This window comes from Symphalangus syndactylus, chromosome 9 (assembly GCF_028878055.3).
Source record: "Symphalangus syndactylus isolate Jambi chromosome 9, NHGRI_mSymSyn1-v2.1_pri, whole genome shotgun sequence".
Lineage (NCBI taxonomy): Eukaryota > Metazoa > Chordata > Mammalia > Primates > Hylobatidae > Symphalangus > Symphalangus syndactylus.
The window spans coordinates 118644649-118665404 of NC_072431.2; the positions used below are offsets into that span (position 1 = coordinate 118644649).

At 38.2% G+C, this 20756-nt stretch overlaps 1 protein-coding gene across 2 annotated transcripts in view; it reads left to right on the forward strand.

Moving 5' to 3' along the window:
• Positions 1 to 54: 54 nt before the first annotated feature.
• Positions 55 to 20756, forward strand: part of HACD4 (3-hydroxyacyl-CoA dehydratase 4) — a 29253-nt gene continuing 8551 nt past the window's right edge. The window contains exons 1-5 of one of the 2 annotated variants that reach the window (XM_055294117.2): positions 55 to 189; positions 2654 to 2757; positions 5315 to 5442; positions 16229 to 16341; positions 20521 to 20627. In XM_055294117.2, the coding sequence (XP_055150092.1) occupies positions 152 to 189; positions 2654 to 2757; positions 5315 to 5442; positions 16229 to 16341; positions 20521 to 20627 (490 nt within the window). In that variant the 5' untranslated portion in view covers positions 55 to 151. The remainder of the gene's footprint in view (positions 190 to 2653; positions 2758 to 5314; positions 5443 to 16228; positions 16342 to 20520; positions 20628 to 20756) is intronic. The other variant, XM_063609853.1, reaches the window with a different exon arrangement.

Below are 20756 nucleotides of genomic sequence, written 5' to 3' on the forward strand. Positions count from 1 at the left end.
CTCTTCCCCAACGCACGACCTCGGGCTTTTTCTTTTTGTAAACTGCTGTGTGGAGAGGCCCCGCCCTTCCGCGCCCAGCAGCGGGGCCGCCCCTGCCTCCTCCCCGGTGCTCCTTCCCGGACGGCGCTAGAAGCCCTGGTGGCGGCGGCCCATGGGGCCCTTGGCGCTGCCCGCCTGGCTGCAGCCCAGGTAGGGCGCTCGGCCGAATCCCGAGGCGAGGGGGCGCGGGTGGAGGGCCTGGGGGCGGGAGCTCCCCTCTGCGGCGGGCGGGCGGGCGGCACCGGTCAGCAAGGCGTAGCGCTACCGTGCCCCGGCACCCCTTGGAACCCGTGCAGGTATTTGCTAACTTACCCCTCTTGACCACCCTAGGAAGCAGGCTCTGTTATTTTCTCCATTTTACAGATGAAGAAATGGGAAGGACGGGCTGCATGGCTACCCCTGCCCTTGTGAGCCCTCTGCCAGTACTTCCCTCCCCCACCAGGAGCCTTCTCTTGACTTTCCTCAGACGCAGAGTTGCGGAGTGATTTTTAGATCTAACAGCCGTGGAAACACCTATCACACGTATAGATTTCAGGGCCTACTTCCGGGCGGGAACAGATTCAGTCATATAGCGGTAGGGCCGGGGGGGTGTATATGTTTAACCCACAAGCCAGGTAATTCTGATACAAGCTGAAGGAGGATTTCCTCTTCCCAAACCCTTTAGCAGTTCCTGCCTTTATGTGGGGGGTGTCCCCAAATAAAATCATTCTGCCTCCCAGCTTATTTTCCTTGTTTCTAGGAGGTTTCACATCTTCAAGGAGGAGTAAATCTCGACCACACTGGCAGGGCCACTCCCGTCACTCTTCTGAACTCCCACGGAACATTTCAAACAGTGCTTTTCCTAACTCCCTCAAACCATGTATCTGTCAATCTTCTCTTAGTCATCTCCCCAGCAACTCACAACATATTGTTAAACCCAGCTTGACTTCCCTTTTCTGGTATGAACAACTAAACTGCTTTCGATGTGTATCTGATAAAGGAAAGTATCTACCCTTGCAAAATGTTAATAGGCAGTGGCAAGATGTTAATACTAACCCCAATCACATAATGGGTTCAAAAGTCAGGTGTGTCCAATTACTGAATTACCCAACATTTGGATTGCTCCCATCCCTACCCCCCTTCAGAACTAAAACAGTGTCTCAAGTTCCGTACTTAGTGAGCTGAGCTACTGGAACACATAGTGACATGTCAACCACTCTGCACACATGGATTTGTTGTTGTTGTTGTTCTGTTTTTTATTTTTTATTTATTTTTGAGACAGAGTCTTGATCTGTCGCCCAGGCTGGAGTACAGTGGTGCTGTCCCGGTTCACTGCAGCCTCTGCCTCCCAGTTTCAAGTGATTGTCCTGCCTCAGCCTCCCGAGTAGCTAGGTAGCTGGGATTACAGGCGTACGCTACCACATCTGGCTTTTATTTTTATTTTTTTGTAAGTTGCCATGTTGGCCAGGCTGGTCTTGAACTTCTGGCCTCAAGTGATCCAACTCGCATTGGCCTCCCAAAGTGCTGGGATTACATGCGTGAGCCACCGCACCCAGCCTGTTTTGTTTTTTTAAAGAATATTCAAAGCCGCCTTCGCAGTGGTTTGTTTTATTCCTTGGTGAGCAGCAAGGTTAGAACTTTATCAAAGATGAAAGCAGATTTCGAAAAAGCACGCTATGTGGTTGAAAGAGGCCGGGCAAGGATCAGGCTACACCGGTCGCGGTCAAGAGATCTTTACTGGAGAGGTAGAGGCCAGGTCGCGCGAGGGAGAGAGAGGAGAGAGAGAAGAGAGAGAGAGGAGAGAGAGAGAGAGCGCTGCTGGTGTGCTGGGTTTTATATCCCTTGGGCCTACATGGATTGGGCTGGGGCGGGCCCAAGGGAAGGCGGGAGTTGCTTCTTTCTGATTGGCCCACCTTTGGCGGGTTCAGACAGTGCCCGGTCAAGGAGGGGAGAAGAACCCGGAACCGGCGCTATTAAGGTACCCCTGTTACTTAACAGTAGTTTTAAGCAAACTCATTATACAGATGGTCCATGACTCACAATTTTTTAAACTTTGTGATGGTGTGAAAACGATATGTATTCATTAGAAACCGTACTTCAAATTTTGGATTTTAATCTTTCCCCAGGCTAGCGATGTGCAGATATGGTACCCTTTCAAGATGCTGGGCGGCAGCATCAGGCTGCAGCTCCCAGTTGGCCGCATGATCAGGAAGGTAAACAACCAGTACTCCACAGTGCACTGTGTTGCCAGATGATTCCGCCCAGCTGTAAGCTAATGTAGGTGTTCTGAGCAAGTTTAAGGTAGACTAGGCTAAGCTATGATGTTCTGTAGATCAGTTGTATTACATGCATTTTCCACTTATGATATCTTCAGTTTACGATATTTTCAGCTGATGGGGTGTACCAGGACATAACTTCATCATAAGTGAAGAAGCATCTGTACTTACTTTAGCAGGTAGTGTAGGCTATGGCTCCCTTCAAAATCTGATATGTACTTGGGGGTAACCAGGTAAAAGACTGATATGGAAGTTTTCTTTTGCTTTCTCAGGTTGGCCAGTACATTAAAGGACACGTGTACGGTGATGAAAGGATGATTATAAAAGAAGTGTTTAATGGTATTTTCCTGTATTTATAGGTATAGGAAGAATGCATATCTTTTCATCTATTACTTAATCCAGTTCTGTGGCCACTCTTGGATATTTACAAATATGACAGTCAGATTCTTTTCATTTGGAAAAGGTAAAACTCCAAAACAGTTTTTTTATTTTTAACTTTTAATCCTTGTTTTCACCTCATCCTGCTTATATTAAATTTCTACACACCTCAACCTTCTAATATCCTTCTCTAAAATTTGTATTTTTCAGCAACCATGTTTATTGCAAAACCTTCTTGGGGAAGGGGGAAGGTGGGATAAGTAAGGAAGGGATTTGGCTTCCCCCTGAGTAGGCAGTTTGCCTGAAAAAAGAGGTGGATGGCACTGGGGTGGTATCATTTCATTGTTCCTTTTCCGTTCTGTACCAAACCTTAGCAGATTTCTTGTGTTTTGAGGAAATCTCAGCATAACATTTTATGCAGAGAAATCAGGAATGAATCAAATTCTTCCAGTGTTTGTATTATTCCCCGGCTTTGAGGTAACTGGAGACTACTAGTAAGTGAAATACAAATTTTATATTCCCCAAGCCTCTATTTGGTCCCTTTAAGAAGTAATATGTAAATGACACACTCTGTAGAGGGCTAACCACTTATATAGGAGTCAACATTAATGGTTTAAGTCATAAACTTCCTCTAGTTTCCTGAAAAGTAAAGTCACTGTTGGGTGACTAAATGACTATCAAAATAACATTCTCTTCATGTTCCATCCACACATGGGTAAGTGTCCTCACAGTTTACAACTGTTGAGTGACTTGACAATCTAAGCAACTGCTGGCATCAGCTAAAAACAAATGTTTAGAATGTAGCTGGGAAAAGTCATGCTGTGCTCATCATTTCAGACGTGTGTATCGTAAGGAAGTTATTCTACTTGCAAGGTCCCATAAGCTATTTTATGTTGCTTTTTCTTACTGAAAATCTACAGATATATTCTCGCCTTTGTTAAGGACCTCCAAAGATATAACCTAAAGCTTGAGTTTCAACTACAAATGTTGAGAGTTTTCAAGCACAGGAAAACACAGGTGATGGGAAAACTTCTTTTATATTTTTATTAAAAAGCCATCACTTCTAGCCCTTTGAGGTTTGCTGAGGCAGTGCAGGCATATTACATGTCATTGGCAACACAAGCCATGGACTGTCTTATGCTGTCTCACCTTTCCAGTGAGAAAAGTTGCCTTAGTCAGCAAGTATTTCTTTTTCTTTTCTTTCTTTTCTTTTTTTTTTTTTTTTTTTTGAGATGGAGTTTCCCTCTTGTTGCCCAGGCTGGAGTGCAATGGTACGATGTCAGCTCACTGCAACATCTGTCTCCCAGGTTCAAGTGATTCTCCTGCCTCAGCTTCCTGAGTGGCTGGGATTACAGGTGCCCGCCACCATGCCTGGCTAATTTTTGCATTTTCAGTAGACACAAGGTTTCACCACATTGGCCAGGCTGGTATTGAACTCCTGACCTAAGGTGATCCGCCCGCCTCAGCCTCCCAAAGTGCTGGGAGTATGGGCTGAGCCACTGTGCCTGGCTCAGCGCATTTCTTTCTCAGTTATTATCCTGCCATTACAATTGTAGAAGCTACTTATTATTAAAGAAACACAACCGATTCATTCAGGAGACAGACTGAAAACAACTAAGTGTGGCTTCAGTACAATTTTTGAATCAATGTATAAATTACGTAAGTAGCTCAACAGAAACCTGAAACCCTGAACGTGTTATACCTGCTACCTTCTTCCTTCACAGAGCTGTGTAATTCGTAATGCTCTGGTACAGCAAGTGCAGTGCAGTGGATAAGAGCATGGACTGTGTGCTTCAGGAACCATCTCTGAAATGGGGATGATGATAATAGTGTCCATCTTGTGGAGCTGCTGAGAAGAGAAATCCTTACTGCTCAATACATTATTATTGTGTGAATCATCACTGGGCAGTAAAGAGAGCAAAATCTTCCCTACGAGTTTCTAAACATGGCAGGATTTCATTTTAAAACTTAAAGCAACACATTTATCCTATGTAGAGGAACATTTGTTTCTCTTCCATTTCAGCTCCAAGTGCACAGTATTTCATTTGAACCCTCTGCAATGCAAACCCCAAAAGTCCTGATCAGAGGCCCAAGTTCCAGTGTTTAACAAAATCCAGAAAAGCACTAACCAAATATGTATAGAAACAAAATCCTAGATACATATGTTATTTGATATCATGGCATTATTAGTGTCATTTCCATAAAGTTTCTCCGACATCATATTTTTTCTCATCTTTGTCATTTTCTTGTCAGTGGAGAAGCTGTGAGCACATAGTGTCTTTAACAAGCTCACTTCTATTTACACTTGAGGTGGTCTAGATTCTAGGAGGTTACTCTTATGTGGGAATTGCTTTATAATCTTATAAGTGGGGAATAAATGCTACATGTACGTTTGGCCATGAAATCTTTCTCAAGTTTCGATTTCTTTTTGGAACAGGAGCAATTAAAATACAATACAGTATGAAGTGCTTTTTTGTTTGCATTGTATCGTTAATAATTTAGTAGCCTACTTAAGGAATTTTTCACATGTACAATGAAAAAAGAAGTGAATAATCTCCATTTGATTTCAAAGTGCTGCATAAATTTGGGTTATAATCCAGTTTTTTCTTACTATATCTGCATTTTTAACCCACGGGACACAGATTCAATGGTTGATACTTTTTATGCTATTGGACTTGTGATGCGACTTTGCCAATCCGCATCTCTCCTGGAACTGCTGCACATATATGTTGGCATTGAGTCAAACCATCTTCTCCCAAGGTTTTTGCAGGTAGGTTTGAATCACATTATTATTATAGAATCTGCTTCATATTTACATTTTTTCTGTTTACAGCTTCTCTTGACTTTATGGCAGTTAGAAAGCCAACCCTTTTCTCAAGTCACTGATAAGGAGAATTAATTTCACGGAAGGACAACCTTATTGTAAAACTGCCCAATTAGAATAACCAGTTGGAAACATTGAGGGCAGTGATGCTTGCTGATCTGCAGCACTGCATTGGTCCTATCCTGGAAGGAGATTTCATAGCCACTGGCTACCCTCGGTATGTCACTGCCTGGGGTAGAAGAAGACAATGATAAGGCATAGGACTGGAGACTTAGGTTTGAAGCCTGGCTTTTCAGCTTACCACTATGGCATCATACCACCCACAACCACTGGGCTGTTGGGGGAAAGGACACCACAAATAATACCTGGCAAAGAGTAGATGATTAAAAAACAAAAAGCTTCCTTCATCTACATCCAGAGAACAGAGTACTCCTAGGCCATTTCTTGCTCATTCCCTCTTTTTTACTAAACATCAATGGAAAGAGGAGATCATTTGTGTTTGTCTAGTACAGCATCTAAGCATAGACTTGGGGAACACACAGACCTGGATTCAAATCCCAGTTCTACTTTGCACTAGTTGTATACACTTAAACAAGTCATTTAATCATTCTGAACTTTATTTTCTCATGTGATATGAAAATAACATGTATCTTATGAAGTAACTGAGAAAATGGATAAGTTCCTGGCACTTAGTTAAGAATACAATACTTGGTAGCTATTATTACTATTTTCTTAACTATTCTTTGTTCCCTCTTCCACGCCTCTAGTGCTAGATTACCATGTTCTTTGTAAAGACAGGTTGAAGGAAGATGGGAAATTTACTAGTAGTGACTCCATGTAGAAAATCATTGCTGGATAAAGGCAAAAAAATAAAGATTTTCTGTAGATTTTATATAGTTCATATAGTTGTCCCTTTCTTACGGGACAACTATAAGAACATGAGTTTAAAGTCTACAGAAATAGGTATCTACATGAGTATAATTTTAGGTATCCTCAAAATAAATTTGAAAAATTGATAATTTTGACAATTTCACATTGTAAAAATAATGAAAATGTCAGAATTTTATGGTGTTGCCGGCACCTAGCAAAGTGCTTAGAATGTAAATGTACACTTTAAATTTTTGTTAAATGAAAGAGTGGCATAGATCCTTATATTAAAATTTGTTTAAAATATCATGAAAGCTTAAAAGATATAAATAGTATAATCCTAAGGAGCCTTTTAAGAACTGAGCATTACAAGTTTATGGAATATTTTAAATTTTGCTTATTAAGTAACAGTAGGGAAATAGTATCCATTAGGATAAAGACATTTAAAATGTTGAAATATCAAATGTAAAATAAAAATTAGGGTAATGGTATATAAACTAATAACGTAGTCAGTTAACTAGCTAAGACCTAGATGGAATTCCCTTTAATATAGTTCCTTACAAAACAAACGGGGATACAGATCTGTCCCAACAGCAACAAAGTATCTGGGAGCAAGATTTATTGGTGTTTATTACCTATTTACAATGTGGTGTACTTTGAAACAACCAAAATACACATAGTACCAGCATCCCATAATGCTAATCTTGGAAAATAGAATTAACAACTAACATTAAATAAAAGTTGTATTCTATCATCTGGAATGATTTTGCCTGGAGTATGACTAAATTCATCTAAAATCTCAGTTATGTTTTCTATTGGTTTTTTTTAAAGGACTTTTTACTTTTTTAGGCTAAGTGGCTACTACTAGTTTCATGGTAAACATTTTCAAAATTAAGAGTAGTGTTATTTTAGTTATTGCCAGTGTAGAGAATGCACCTAGAGGGAATTGATAATTTTATCAGGAAGAAAATTCACTGAGTACCTTGAATGTGCCTAGAAAATGTGCACATACGTGCTTTACAAAATTAGGCTTGATTAGTAATAGAAATTATTATATAACTTAGAAATCTGATTTCTTGGAGTTCCAGGAATTCCAGAATATACACCTGATTTTAATCACTGCTAATTAAAACTTTAATGGCTTATAGAAATATAACTGTAATCAAAGAACCACATCTTTGTTTGGCAATTTAAACGTAGTGGCAAATATACATTGACACCTTTTATTCAAAGGCGAGTTTGCAAAATCTGATGTTAGTGTAGTGCAAATGATTTTTAAGTCTTCAGTTACTAGGAGAGATATGTCAGAGATCACTGTGTTAGGGAAGAAAATTATTCTTATCCTGAGCTGAGTATTATCAATTTTTGTTGTCGTTATTGTTCGGCTTCCTCTTTTTATCTCTTTTGAGATTTTATTTGGCCCCTATTTCTTTTATTTATCATCCTTTTTGTGGTTCCCACAATGGAAATGGTGTTGGATAAAGGTTCAGAAACATGCCGTTATGCCCAAAGTTTTGTTTTCTCCCTCTTTCCTATATTAGAGTTATGCAGACAATTAGAATTCCCTCATTATGGGATGGCACTGAGGCCCCTGCTTTAAAATAATGAAACAAAACTCTCAGATTGTGTAATCATTCTTGGTTTTCCTGTTTCCCCATTTTTAAATGAAGAAACTGTAGTTAAGAGAGTGGCTGCTTTTAAGTAAGGTGAAAAACCATGTCAATACAGTTGTGATGTGATTTTGATATTACCTTCAAGAGATTGTTAAGTGGGCCAGGGGCAGTGGCTCACACCTGTAATCCCAGCACTTTGGGAGGCCGAGGCAGTCAGATCACGAGGTCAAGAGATCCAGACCATCCTGGCCAACATGGTGAAACCTTGTCTCTACTAAAAATAAAAAAAAAATTAGCTGGATGTGGTGGCGCACGCCTGTGATCCCAGCTACTCGGGAGGCTGAGGCAGGAGAATCACTTGAACCCTGGAGGTGGAGGTTGCAGTGAGCCGAGATCGCACCACTGCACTCCAGCCTGGGAGATGAAGCAAGACTCCGTCTCAAAAAAAAAAAAAAAATTGTTAAGTGACAACTGAATTCTTCTTGGAGGGTCCTGGTCCTCCACAATATCTAGAGAAATAATTCCAACCAACAGTAGGAACTGATTAGCTAGTTGAGCAATTGGCATTACACATATCAAGTAGTGGTGGTGTGTCCACAGGGGATAGATTTGTTTTTGTGCTGTGTTTCTGTTTCTTGTGCTTTTGTTTCCTGTGCATTTATTTTTTTTTAATTATACTTTAAGTTCCAGGGTGCATGTGCACAGTGTGCAGGTTTTTTTTTTTTTTTTTTTTTTTTTTTTTTTTTTTTGAGACAGAGTCTCGCTCTGTCGCCCAGGCTGGAGTGCAGTGGCGCAATCTCGGCTCACTGCAAGCTCCGCCTCTGGGGTTCACGCCATTCTCCTGCCTCAGCCTCTCCGAGTAGCTGGGACTACAGGCGCCTGCCACCACGCCCGGCTAATTTTTTGTATTTTTAGTAGAGACGGGGTTTCACTGTGGTCTCGATCTCCTGACCTCGTGATCCGCTCGCCTCGGCCTCCCAAAGTGCTGGGATTACAAGCGTGAGCCACCGCGCCCGGCCACAGTGTGCAGGTTTGTTACATATGTATACATGTGCCATGTTGGTTTGCTGCACTCATTAACTTGTCATTTACATTAGGTATATCTCCTAATGCTGTCCCTCCCCCCTGCCCCCACCCCACAACAGGCCCCGGTGTGTGATGTTCCCTATCCTGTGTTCAAGTGTTCTCATTGTTCAATTCCCACCTATGAGTGAGAACATGCAGTGTTTGTTTTTTTGTCCTTGTGATAGTTTGCTGAGAATGATGGTTTCCAGCTTCATCCATGTCCCTACAAAGGACATGAACTTATCCTTTTTTATGGCTGCATAGTAGTCCATGGTGTATATGTGCCACATTTTCTTAATCCAGTCTATCATTGATGGGCATTTGGGTTGGTTCCAAGTCTTTGCTATTGTGGATAGTGCCACAATAAACATATATGTGCATATGTCTTTATAGTAGCATGATTTATAATCCTTTAGGTATAATCCCAGTAATGGGATGGCTGGGTCAAATGGTATTTCTAGTTCTAGATCCTTGAGGAATTGCCACACTGTCTTCCACAATGGTTGAACTAGTTTTCAGTCCTTCCAACAGTGTAAAAGTGTTCCTATTTCTCCACATCCTCTCTAGCACCTGTTGTTTCCTGACTTTTTAATGATCACCATTCTAACTGGTGTGAGATGGTATCTCATTGTGGTTTTGATTTGCATTTCTCTGATGGCCAGTGATGATGAGCATTTTTTCATGTGTCTGGTGGCTGCATAAATGTCTTCTTTTGAGAAGTGTCTGTTCATATCCTTCGCCCACTTTTTGATGGGGTTGTTTGATTTTTTTTCCCGTAAATTTGTTCTTTGTAGATTCTGGATATTAGCCCTTTGTCAGATGGGTAGATTGTAAAAATTTTCTCCCATTCTGTAGGTTGCCTGTTCACTCTGATGGTAGTTTCTTTTGCTGTGCAGAAGCTCTTTAGTTTAATTAGATCCCATTTGTCAATTTTGGCTTTTGTTGCCATTGTTTTTGGTGTTTTAGTCATGAAGTCCTTCCCATGCCTATGTCCTGAATGGTATTGCTTAGGTGTTCTTCTAGGGTTTTTATGGTTTTAGGTCATACATTGCAGTCTTTAATCCATTGTGAATTAATTTTTGTATAAGGTTTAAGGAAGGGATCCAGTTTCAGCTTTCTACATGTGGCTAGCCAGTTTTCCCAGCACCATTTATTAAATAGGTAATCCTTTCCCCATTTCTTGTTTTTGTCAGGTTTGTCAAAGATCAGATGGTTGTAGATGTGTGGTATTATTTCTGAGGTCTCTGTTCTGTTCCATTGGTCTATATCTCTGTTTTGGTACCAGTACCATGCTGTTTTGGTTACTGTAGCCTTGTAGTATAGTTTGAAGTCAGGTAGCGTGATGTCTCCAGCTTTGTTCTTTTGGCTTAGGATTGACTTGGTGATGCGGACTCTTTTTTGGTTCCATATGAACTTTAAAGTAGTTTTTTCCAATTCTGTGAAGAAAGTCATTGGTAGCTTAATGGGGATGGCATTGAATCTATAAATTACCTTGGGCAGTATGGCCATTGTCAAGATATTGATTCTTCCTATCCATGAGTATGGAATGTTCTTCCATTTGTTTGTGTCGTCTTTTATTTCATTGAGCAGTGGTTTGTAGTTCTCCTTGAAGAGGTCCTTCACATCCCTTGTAAGTTGGATTCCTAGGTATTTTATTCTCTTTGAAGCAATTGTGAATGGGAGTTCACTCATGATTTGGCTCTCTGTTTGTCTGTTATTGGTGTATAAGAATGCTTGTGATTTTTGCACATTGATTTTGTATCCTGAGACTTTGCTGAAGTTGCTTATGAGCTTAAGGAGATTTTGGGCTGAGACGATGGGGTTTTCTAAATATGCAATCGTGTCATCTGCAAACAGAGACAATTTGACTTCCTGTTTTCCTAATTGAATACCCTTTATTTCTTTCTCCTGCCTGATTGCCCTGGCCAGAACTTCCAACACTATGTTGAATAGGAGTGGTGAGAGAGGGCATCCCTGTCTTGTGCCAGTTTTCATAAGGAATGCTTCCAGTTTTTGCCCATTCAGTATGATATTGGCTGTGGGTTTGTCATAAATAGCTTATTATTTTGAGATACGTCTCATCAGTACCTAGCTTATGGAGAGTTTTTGGCATGAAGGGTTGTTGAATTTTGTCAAAGGCCTTTTCTGCATCTATTGAGATAATCATGTGGTTTTTGTCTTTGGTTCTGTTTATATGATGGATTAAGTTTATTGATTTGAGTATGTTGAACCAGCCTTGCATCCCAGGAATGAAGCCAACTTGATCATGGTGGATAAGCTTTTTGATGTGCTGCTGGATTCGGTTTGCCCTGTGCATTTTTAAATGTTTTACACGCACATCTTTATTTTGACACCTAGGGAGAAACCATTATGAATTTCTAAAATTACATATGAAAAGAAAGGAAAAAACCCATTGACTAAAAGACAATAATCATTTAACTGACATATATTTTATTTTTTATACACTTAGGGGAAAAGGGCAAAACCATACCATAGCTATTTATAGACTTCCAATTTTTGAAATAATTACATGACAATGAAAATCATATAAGAAAATATAGTAAACTTTGATACTTTTACTTTTTAAAATGGAAAAGTTAAAATGGTCTAAAAGAAGCATAAAATAAATGATAATATAAATCAAAACTCGGTATCTCTCTTCTCCAATCCCCTCCTTCGAAATGAGCTTGCATACTTTATTAGCTTAGAAACAAATGTTGAATTGGAAAACTAGTTGATTTCAGTAAATTTAATCAAAGAACTTGACTTTTATAGTACAGAAACACTATCAACCCTGAAATGTTGATTTTGAGGGGCTTTGTTCAGTTTGCTTGTACAGAAGCCTGAGAAGGAGATTTTTATTCATACTGCTTTAGGATGTTTCAACTCAAGAAGAGGGGAAAATAGCCAACACTAACCTTTGTGTCATAACATTAGACTGATATCCCCTATAGGAAACCCTTAATAGATTACTGCATCACTTTTTGAGAAATGCTTTAAATGCAAATATTTCATTTATAATTGAATTAAAATGACTCCATTACACTTCCTTCCTTCTGTGTCATAATAAACACTCCTGCACTATTAATTTCACATATTTTTACTCAATTTTTAAAATTTCTCAACCAAAACACTAAAAACTAATACTCTTAAATTATTGTGCTTACAGAGATTCCATTTATGAGCCCAAATCACATAAACTGTTTCTGTATTTGCCAGTAACACTTCTATTTCTGATCAGGGCAAGCAGGGATCTGTTTGTCAAAAATCCCTCTAAAGATTTCACAGTCACATACTCTTAAGAGAACAAATATGAAGGAATTCCCAAAGGAATTCCTTTTTGCCTTTTAGGCAAAAAGCCAGATTTTACCCTAATTTATTTTTAGCTGTGAAGCAGGTACTTATTTGCATTGCTAGACTAAATAATCTGACTTTCCATTAAAATCACATAGATTTTTCTCACCAGTTTTGAGCTTGGAATAGGCTTATATTGTGTCAGAGAAGAAACTACCAAAGATAATGTTGAGTTGTAACATTCTCCAAATTTTGAAGCCTCCTGAGAGTGAATTACATGTCCAATTCACTCTGTGGGTAAGATTTTAGAATTTTCCTGTTTTTCACATTTGATCCATGTAGTTCTTCAGTGTGATAAGTATGAAGCTATATTGCTAGTGTAATTTTACAGATGCTGAGATTGAATTTTTTTTAATTCAGTCATTATCTACATAGAAAAATGTTTTCCTGTAAATACACTGTAAATCGCTACATTAAAGTATATTTAAATATTTATTTTCCTAATCATAGCTTACATTTATTTGGGCTTTTATGTGTGTCAAACACTTTTCTTAGTTCTTTACATGTATTACCTTATTTAATCTTTACAACAACCTTTTCCTGTATATAATAATTACTATGTAGCAATAGATGCTAATTATTATCTCTAGTATAATTACTTAACACAGAAGTAAATTATGCAAGGTCACATAGGTTTTGAATATTGTAGCAGACATTTAAGCTCTTTGGCTCTTGAGCTCTCAACTATTATGCTACATTTGTTTAGTGTTTCACCAAGTATAATATAAATATCATGAAGGCAGGGGCTTGGTCTTGTTCACAGCTGTATCCCCTGGGACCCAGAATAGTGCACTCAATAATTATCTATTGAATGATGAATAAATAAACAAATACAATTATTTAAATGCATTTGTCTTATAGAAGCATGTAATTGGTAGTTTTTGAATATAGAAAGATAGATTTCTGAAGTTCTCAGAAAAGTTCAGAGGATTGAGAGTTTAGATTTTCATTTTAGTAAAATAGTAGTTTCAATTATTGCTCAACCTGGAGTTTCGGATTCCCAAATAGAACATAAAAATGCCCAGCATTTTTATTATATAATTATCACACTTTTGAGTAGATGACATTATCACCACGTTTAATTTAAGCCCAGTTGTAGGATATTTACTATACCTTTTACTCTACCTGTTTGAGTTATACTAAACAAGACCATTCTCTAGTAATTTGTCATATTTTCATAGGATTTGTTAAAAATGACAAAGGGCTAAATTCTTCCAAGTGTCAAGCTCTAAATAACTGGTCAAATGGTCGTATTAAAGAAGACTGATAAATATTAAAAGCCTTTCCTTCAAAATTGTTTTGGTGTTAAGAAAATCAAGGAGGCTCTTGTTTTAAGGCTTAATTTTTAAGGAGAAACTTTTTTAAAGAATAGGCTATAATCTGGATACCAGGCGATAGAGTAACTCATACCAAGTAACAATGGTGAAAGATTCTTAGTATTTCAGGAATTTGAAGTCATATTGCGTAGATGTTGATTCCAGACTTGTAGGTAAGTCACTTTCAGTTGGTAAAATGCATGTCTTTTGTAAAACGCATATAACAATAATAGCACCTACTTCTTAGGGTCATTATGGAGATAAAATGAGATGGTGTATATTTGGAACCTGGCACAAGGTAAACAATAAATAATTAGCTTTATTTCAATTTAAGAACATCTCTGCCTAAATTTCCCCATTGTATTGCCATTGAATGGTCAAGTTAGAGTTGAATAACCATCAGATGATTTGTTAACTAATTAGATTGACACCTAATATAGAGGGAGTCATCACTCGTGTGTATGTGTGTTGTGGTTTGGTTTGGGGGTCCATCCTGTTGCTGCTTTCTGTGCAGCTGGGATTTCATCGCTACCTTGCCACAGACAGTGAAGTGATGATTTTCAACAGGGTGAGTTTCATCATGCAGCTCCAGTCTCTCCCTTTTAGGAGATTTTCCCCTCTGTCCTCTTCAATTAAGGGATGACCTGACATCATGGGTAGCTTACAACTCTGGAAACCAGGAGACTTCGGATATATGTATGTTTCCAGGTCTGTTCCCAAATGCCTTATTTCCAAAAAGGTGAGGCTGGGCTAGTATCAGAATGTTTTATCTAGAGGAGACCCTAGAGATCATCTTATTGAAAGGTGTCTATGCTTTTTCAGTAGTCAGCCATGTAATTAGAAATCTGTATTTTATTCATGTATCCATTCATGTATGTGTATCTCCTGAGATTTCTAGCAAAAACTAGAAGGTTTTCCTAATAACCAAGCACTGATCAAATGTAAGAGACATAGAGCCTAAGAACTTATTTGCTGCTATGATCGTTATTTGAAGGCTGAGAGGTGTCATGACATCAAGGTTGGATTGTTCAGTAATTATAATTGCAGTTCAGTAGAATTTATTATAGAAATTAAATCAATAGAGTATTATATTGTAAAGAAAGACTGAAAAAAGAAAAAAAGCTATGTAGATAGCTTCCATGGTTTGACTAAGGTTTGAATCATATCTAATTCCCCTTAGCCAAGCATAGACCCTCTTGACTCACCACTGTAGTCATGTGGTAAACATGCTGATATAGCTTATACACGTGGATTTCTGATCATGTGGCCCACTGTTGGCAAATCTTGGATTTCTGTGCACTAGGTGATTTTCCAGGACTAGCAGCCTATAAATGCTAAGTCACAGGTTATCCCAGTCTTTTCTCCTTGATCCACTTTAAAAATAAAGAAAAATATAAATCATTCCCCTCTTTTCTTTACTGCGAATTTGACTGTTCAATCTTAAGTATATTTTCCTTTGACGATTAAGAGCAAGTAAAACATTCTATTAAAAATACACAAAATACAGAATGTACAGGATATATTAATATAACGCAAGAAGGCACTTTATATTTAGGTTGGGAAAAAGGAATGTATTTTTTTATTTTTTGAGGCTAGTAATTGGGGCTAAGCCAAAAATGTGTGAAGTCTCAATGATTTGTAAATGCTGACTTGGAATATATTGAATTCTTTTCATTTTCCGCTAGCTTACAAGGGTTAGGATTATATTACTCCCCTACCAAAAAAAAAAGAAAAAAAAAAAGCTACAATAGTTTCTCTATTGGATGGAACTGAAATTTCTCAGCCTGTCATTCAAAACCCTTCATAACCCAGCTCCAAACACGTTTTCAATTTCATCTCCTTTTATTCCCTTCTATGCACCCTCCCCTCTAGCCCCCCAGTGGTTCACATTACTCCCCTGGGCACCCTACATTTTCATACCTCTGCCTCTTTGCTCAGGCTGCTCCCTTTGCCTAGGATGCCCTCTCTTATACCCAGTCTACCTGACAAACTCTTACTCATTTTTCAAGATCCAACTTGGATGAAATGAAATGTAGCATGTCTTCATTAATCTCTTTGCATTCTTTCTCCAGGCAGAAAGTATCTCGCTCACCTGTGCTCCCATATCTAGCACACACTGTGCTGGCTATTGTTCAGTTCTCCCACCACTGCTACCCTCTCTGGAGCAAAGACTGTGTTTTCATTTTGGCATCTGACACACAGTGGACACTCAATAAAGCCTTGTCAAAGTGAATAGAAAACACATGCATGTGGCAAGAAGAAAGGAAGTATCCTGATTCACATAAAATATATGTCATTTTTTCATTCATTATATATTATTGGTAAAATATAGACAAATGAGGAACTGAAATTCAGCCATAACCCTACTCTGTCAGAGGGAGGCATTGTTAACAGTTTAGTATACATATTTCCAGCTAAAGTGTACTTTTGAAAGGAGATCTGGTTTTTAAAATTAGAAAATGACCTACATAGCCTAATAGATGATCCTAATTTCTGACTTTGCTGTTTCTTTGTTAGCTCACAGAGAGAGTAATCATCCTTTTTGTGGTGATCACCAGTCAAGAGGAAGTCCAAGAGAAATATGTGGTGTGTGTTTTATTCATCTTTTGGAATCTGTTGGATATGGTTAGGTAAGAAGGCAAAATAATCTCTTAAAACAAGGCTAAATTGCTTTCTGCAGTGAAACCAGTACTAGCAGTAACCAGAGGTTACTTGGTACTAGAGAGGAAAACATATCCCCTTTTCAAATTATTTTATCTTGATATGGAAATGTATTTTTAGTGTTCTCCATAATGGGCATATCAAAGATAATGAAAACCTACCGTGGTATTGCAAGAGTAAATCAGCACATTTCAGGTTTCTGCAGAAGGCTTGGCATAAAACCAACTTGGAATAACCCTCAGCTGTTTCCTAACGAAGGCATTCCTCACAATTGCTTTAGTACGGTTGCTTTAATAAGCAAAGCAGGTCTTTTATATCACCAGAATTTAGTTAGTTTCTGTGCATTCAAGAATCTTTTAAATATAGGGCCTCTCAGGAAGAAAATGCACTCTCACATTCATTTACAATTTCAGTGGGTTCAAATGACTAACTTAAGTCCTTTTACTGCTAATTCTAAAACTTTGCAGTGAGATGTGCCTAGTCTTACCTCTACAAGTGGTGGTGTCAAACAGTCCCCTTTGCTCAGTGAGTGCTTATGCCTCACTCTGGGGAGGTGTCCTAACTGCTAGGTCAGCTTTCCCAAATGAGAACTGTCCCTCCTACTTGAGAGATCAGGATTTGAATAGGTAACAAAAGAGTCCTAGTTTGTTTTTTAGCCAAGGGTATGTAAATTTTTATATTATATTGTCAATAACTTAACTGAATTAAAATGTTTAAATAATAAGTTGAGTCCTAGAGTGAATTAGAATGAAATCTTTTGTTGAAGTAAAATGAATTTAATTATGTATATAAATTAGTAATTTTTCATTTTTGAATTGATAGTTTAGTGGACTTGGGGCAAACTTCATGGACTTTTGTAGCCCATAACTTCTATTCATGAGACAGTGGAACATCATTTGGGATTGAAGCTTTCTAGTATGTTACTCTTGGCTATGCTTACTCTTTCAGTGTCAGAGAAGCTCAATAAATACATTGGAGAACAAAACAACGTTTGCACTGAAAGAAGTAGCATGCTGTCATAGGAAGATTTTTGGACATAGAGGTGGAAGATCTCTCTAGATGAAACCCACCTCCACGACTTACTTGCTAAGTGATATTAGGCAAATCACTTAACCTTTCTTATTTTTATAACAGCTTTATTGAGATATAATTTATATACCATAAAATTCACCCTTTTAAAATACAAAATTTGTGAGTTTTAGTATATCCAAAGAGATGTGCAATCATCACTACTATCCTAGAACATTTTTATCACCCCTAAAAGAAACCTCATACCCAGTAGCAGTCACTCTCCACTCCCTCTTTCCCTCAGCCCTTGGAAACCACGCATATGCTGTCTCTATGGATTGCCTATCCTGGAAATTTCATATAAATGGAGTCATCCAATATGTGGCCTTTTGTGACAGGCTTCTTTTACTTAGCGTAATGTTTTCAAGATTCCTTTGTGTTGTGGCATGTGTCAGTACTTCATTGCTTTTTGGGCTGAGTAAAATTCTATTGCATTGATTTACCACTTTCTGTGTATCCACTTATCAGTTGATGGACATTTGGGTGGTTTCTAGTGTTTGGCCATGAAGAATACTGCCATGAACATCCATATACAAGCTTTTGTGTGCACATGTTTTCATTTCCCTTATACCTAGGAGTGAAATTCCAAGGCACCTAACTTTTAGAAACTTTTTTTTCCTCTGTAAAATGGGGGTAAACTTATCTTCCCACCCTACCCTAGCATTATTTTTCCTAAGTAATGAACAAGAGACTTCCTCAGCCTGAAAATAGCATCTATGAAAAATACATACTAACATGATAGTTAATGATGAAAGACTGATGCCTTCCTCCTAATATCCAGGAACAAAACAAGGGCATCCACGCTTGCCACTTATATTCATCATTGTACTGGAAGTTCTATCCATGGCAATAAGGCAGAATAGAAAACAAACAAAATGGTATAAAAGGCATCTAAGCTGGAAAGCAACAAGTAAAACTATCTCTATTGGCATATGACATCTTATACATAAAAAATTATCAATATGTAAAAATGAATTATTTTTTATACATTTGCAATTAACTACTATAAAATGAAATCAAGAATACAATTCTGTTTACAGTAGCATAAAAAGAATAAAGTACTTAGGAATAAACTTGACAAAAGATGCACAGAATTTATACATTGTTGAAAAAGCATCGTTGAAAAAAATTAAAGATCTAAATAAATGAAAGGACATTCCACATGACTTGAAGACTTAATATTGTTCAGATGGCAATATTCCCCAAATTGATATGTAGATTCAGTGCAATCCCTATTAGAACCCAGATAACTTCATTGCAGAAATTGAGAAGCTGACCCTAAAACTCATATTTAAACTCCAGGAACTCAGAATAGCCAAAACAATCTTAGAAGAATGTAGTTTCCCATTTCAAAACTTACTACAAAGCAATAATTAAGTGTGGTACTGTGTAAGGATAAATCATGGAATAAAATTGATAAAGATAAACTCTCACACATGTTTGGTCAATTAATTTTTGACAACAATGCCAAAACCATTCAATGGGGAAAGAATAGTCTTCTTCAACAAATGGTGCTGGGACAACTAGATATACACACACACACACAAAATGAAGTTACCACTCACATATAAGTGGAAAACTATGAAACTCTTTGAAAAAAAATAGGAGTAAATCTTGATGACTGGATTTGGCTGTGGATTATAAGGCACACAACAAAAGAAAAAAAAAGATAAATTGGACTTCATCAAAAGTGGCTTTTCTTTTTTTTTTTTGATGGAGTCTTGCTCTCTCACCCAGGCTGGAGTCCAGTGGTGTGATCTCAGCTCACCACAACCTCCGCCTCCTGGATTCAAGTGATGCCCCTGTCTCAGCCTCCTGAGTAGCTGGGATTACAGGCACCCACCACCACGCCTGGCTGATTTTTGTATTTTTAGTATAGATGGGGTTTCGCCATGTTGGCCAGGCTGGTCTTGAACCCCTGACCTCAGGTCATCTGCCCAGTTTGGCCTCCCAAAGTGCTGGGATTACAGGAGTGAGTGAGCCATCACGGCTGGCCAAAAGTGGCTTTTAAACATGAAAACATGCTTACCCACTCTTCTAATGTGAGGGGGAAAAGATGAGATACCATTTTTCACTTTGATTGGTAAAGATCAAAAAGCTTGATTATATGCTATGTTCAGTGAGGTCCTCCACTGCTGGTATATATTCTGTATAGTAAATATGCACATAGATATGCAAATGCAAAAAACATTTTTGAAAGAATACCTAAGAAACTGACATTGGCTGTTGTCTCTGAGGGGTGGAATTCAGGTCCTGGATTGAGAGAGATTTACTCTTCCCCATTCATGTTTTCAAGGTTTTTTGGGTGGTTTTGCCATATGTATTTATTGTCTGTCTGTATCACTAGTTCTCAAAGTGTGGTCCCTAGACCAGTGGCATCAGCATCACCTGGAACTTGTTAATACAAAGTCTGGGGTGTACCACAGTTCCATTGGATCAGAAACTTTGGAGTAGGGCCCAGCAATTTGTCTTTTAACATGCCATCTAGGTGATTCTGATATATGCTCAAGCCTAAAAACCAGTGTCCTAGTCAAAGAAATAAAACACAACGTAGACTACTTAATCTGTTACATCACAGTGGTAGGCTTAAAGCTCCCTACTATACCCAAATCAGCTCCCAAGGCCAGTTCTTTAATTGATCACATAGATAGTACAACTGCAGAAGCAGAAGGATGCCAAATACAGATTTGGAAGCACATTTTATTTTTAAATGAATTCCTGAGATATTTACAAGTATGTCTGTCATTAAAAAACCTAGCTGCTTGCTGCAAAAAATGAGCTTGGCTTTTTAATGAAATTGAAGTCACTAATCAAGGAAATTTGTAACTGTATTTTTCTGAGGAGGGAGTAAGAGTTACTTGCTCTGTTTAGCTTTATAATTATTCATGATCTACCACGAGACAAGCCAGATTGACATGGTCCCTTTCCCCCATTTAAAAAAAATCTCTTCCTTAAATTATAGGAAATATATAATTTGTACACTTTCCAGATGTATCTCTGTATTTAATTACACAGTAGTTTCTCCTATTTCCCAGATATTAGCAGAAAATGATGTTTATGAGCTTCTCATCTCCTTTCAGGTACACTTATAGCATGTTATCAGTCATAGGAATATCCTATGCTGTCTTGACATGGCTCAGTCAAACACTATGGATGCCAATTTATCCTTTGTGTGTTCTTGCTGAAGGTAAGAAAAGAGTGACTTGCTGTATTGCTTACTGACAAAAGCCATCTAGTTATAATGGTTCACTAAATTTTTTGATGATTAAATTACTATTTTTGTGAATGCGTAGCTCACTCAATTTATCTTTACTGG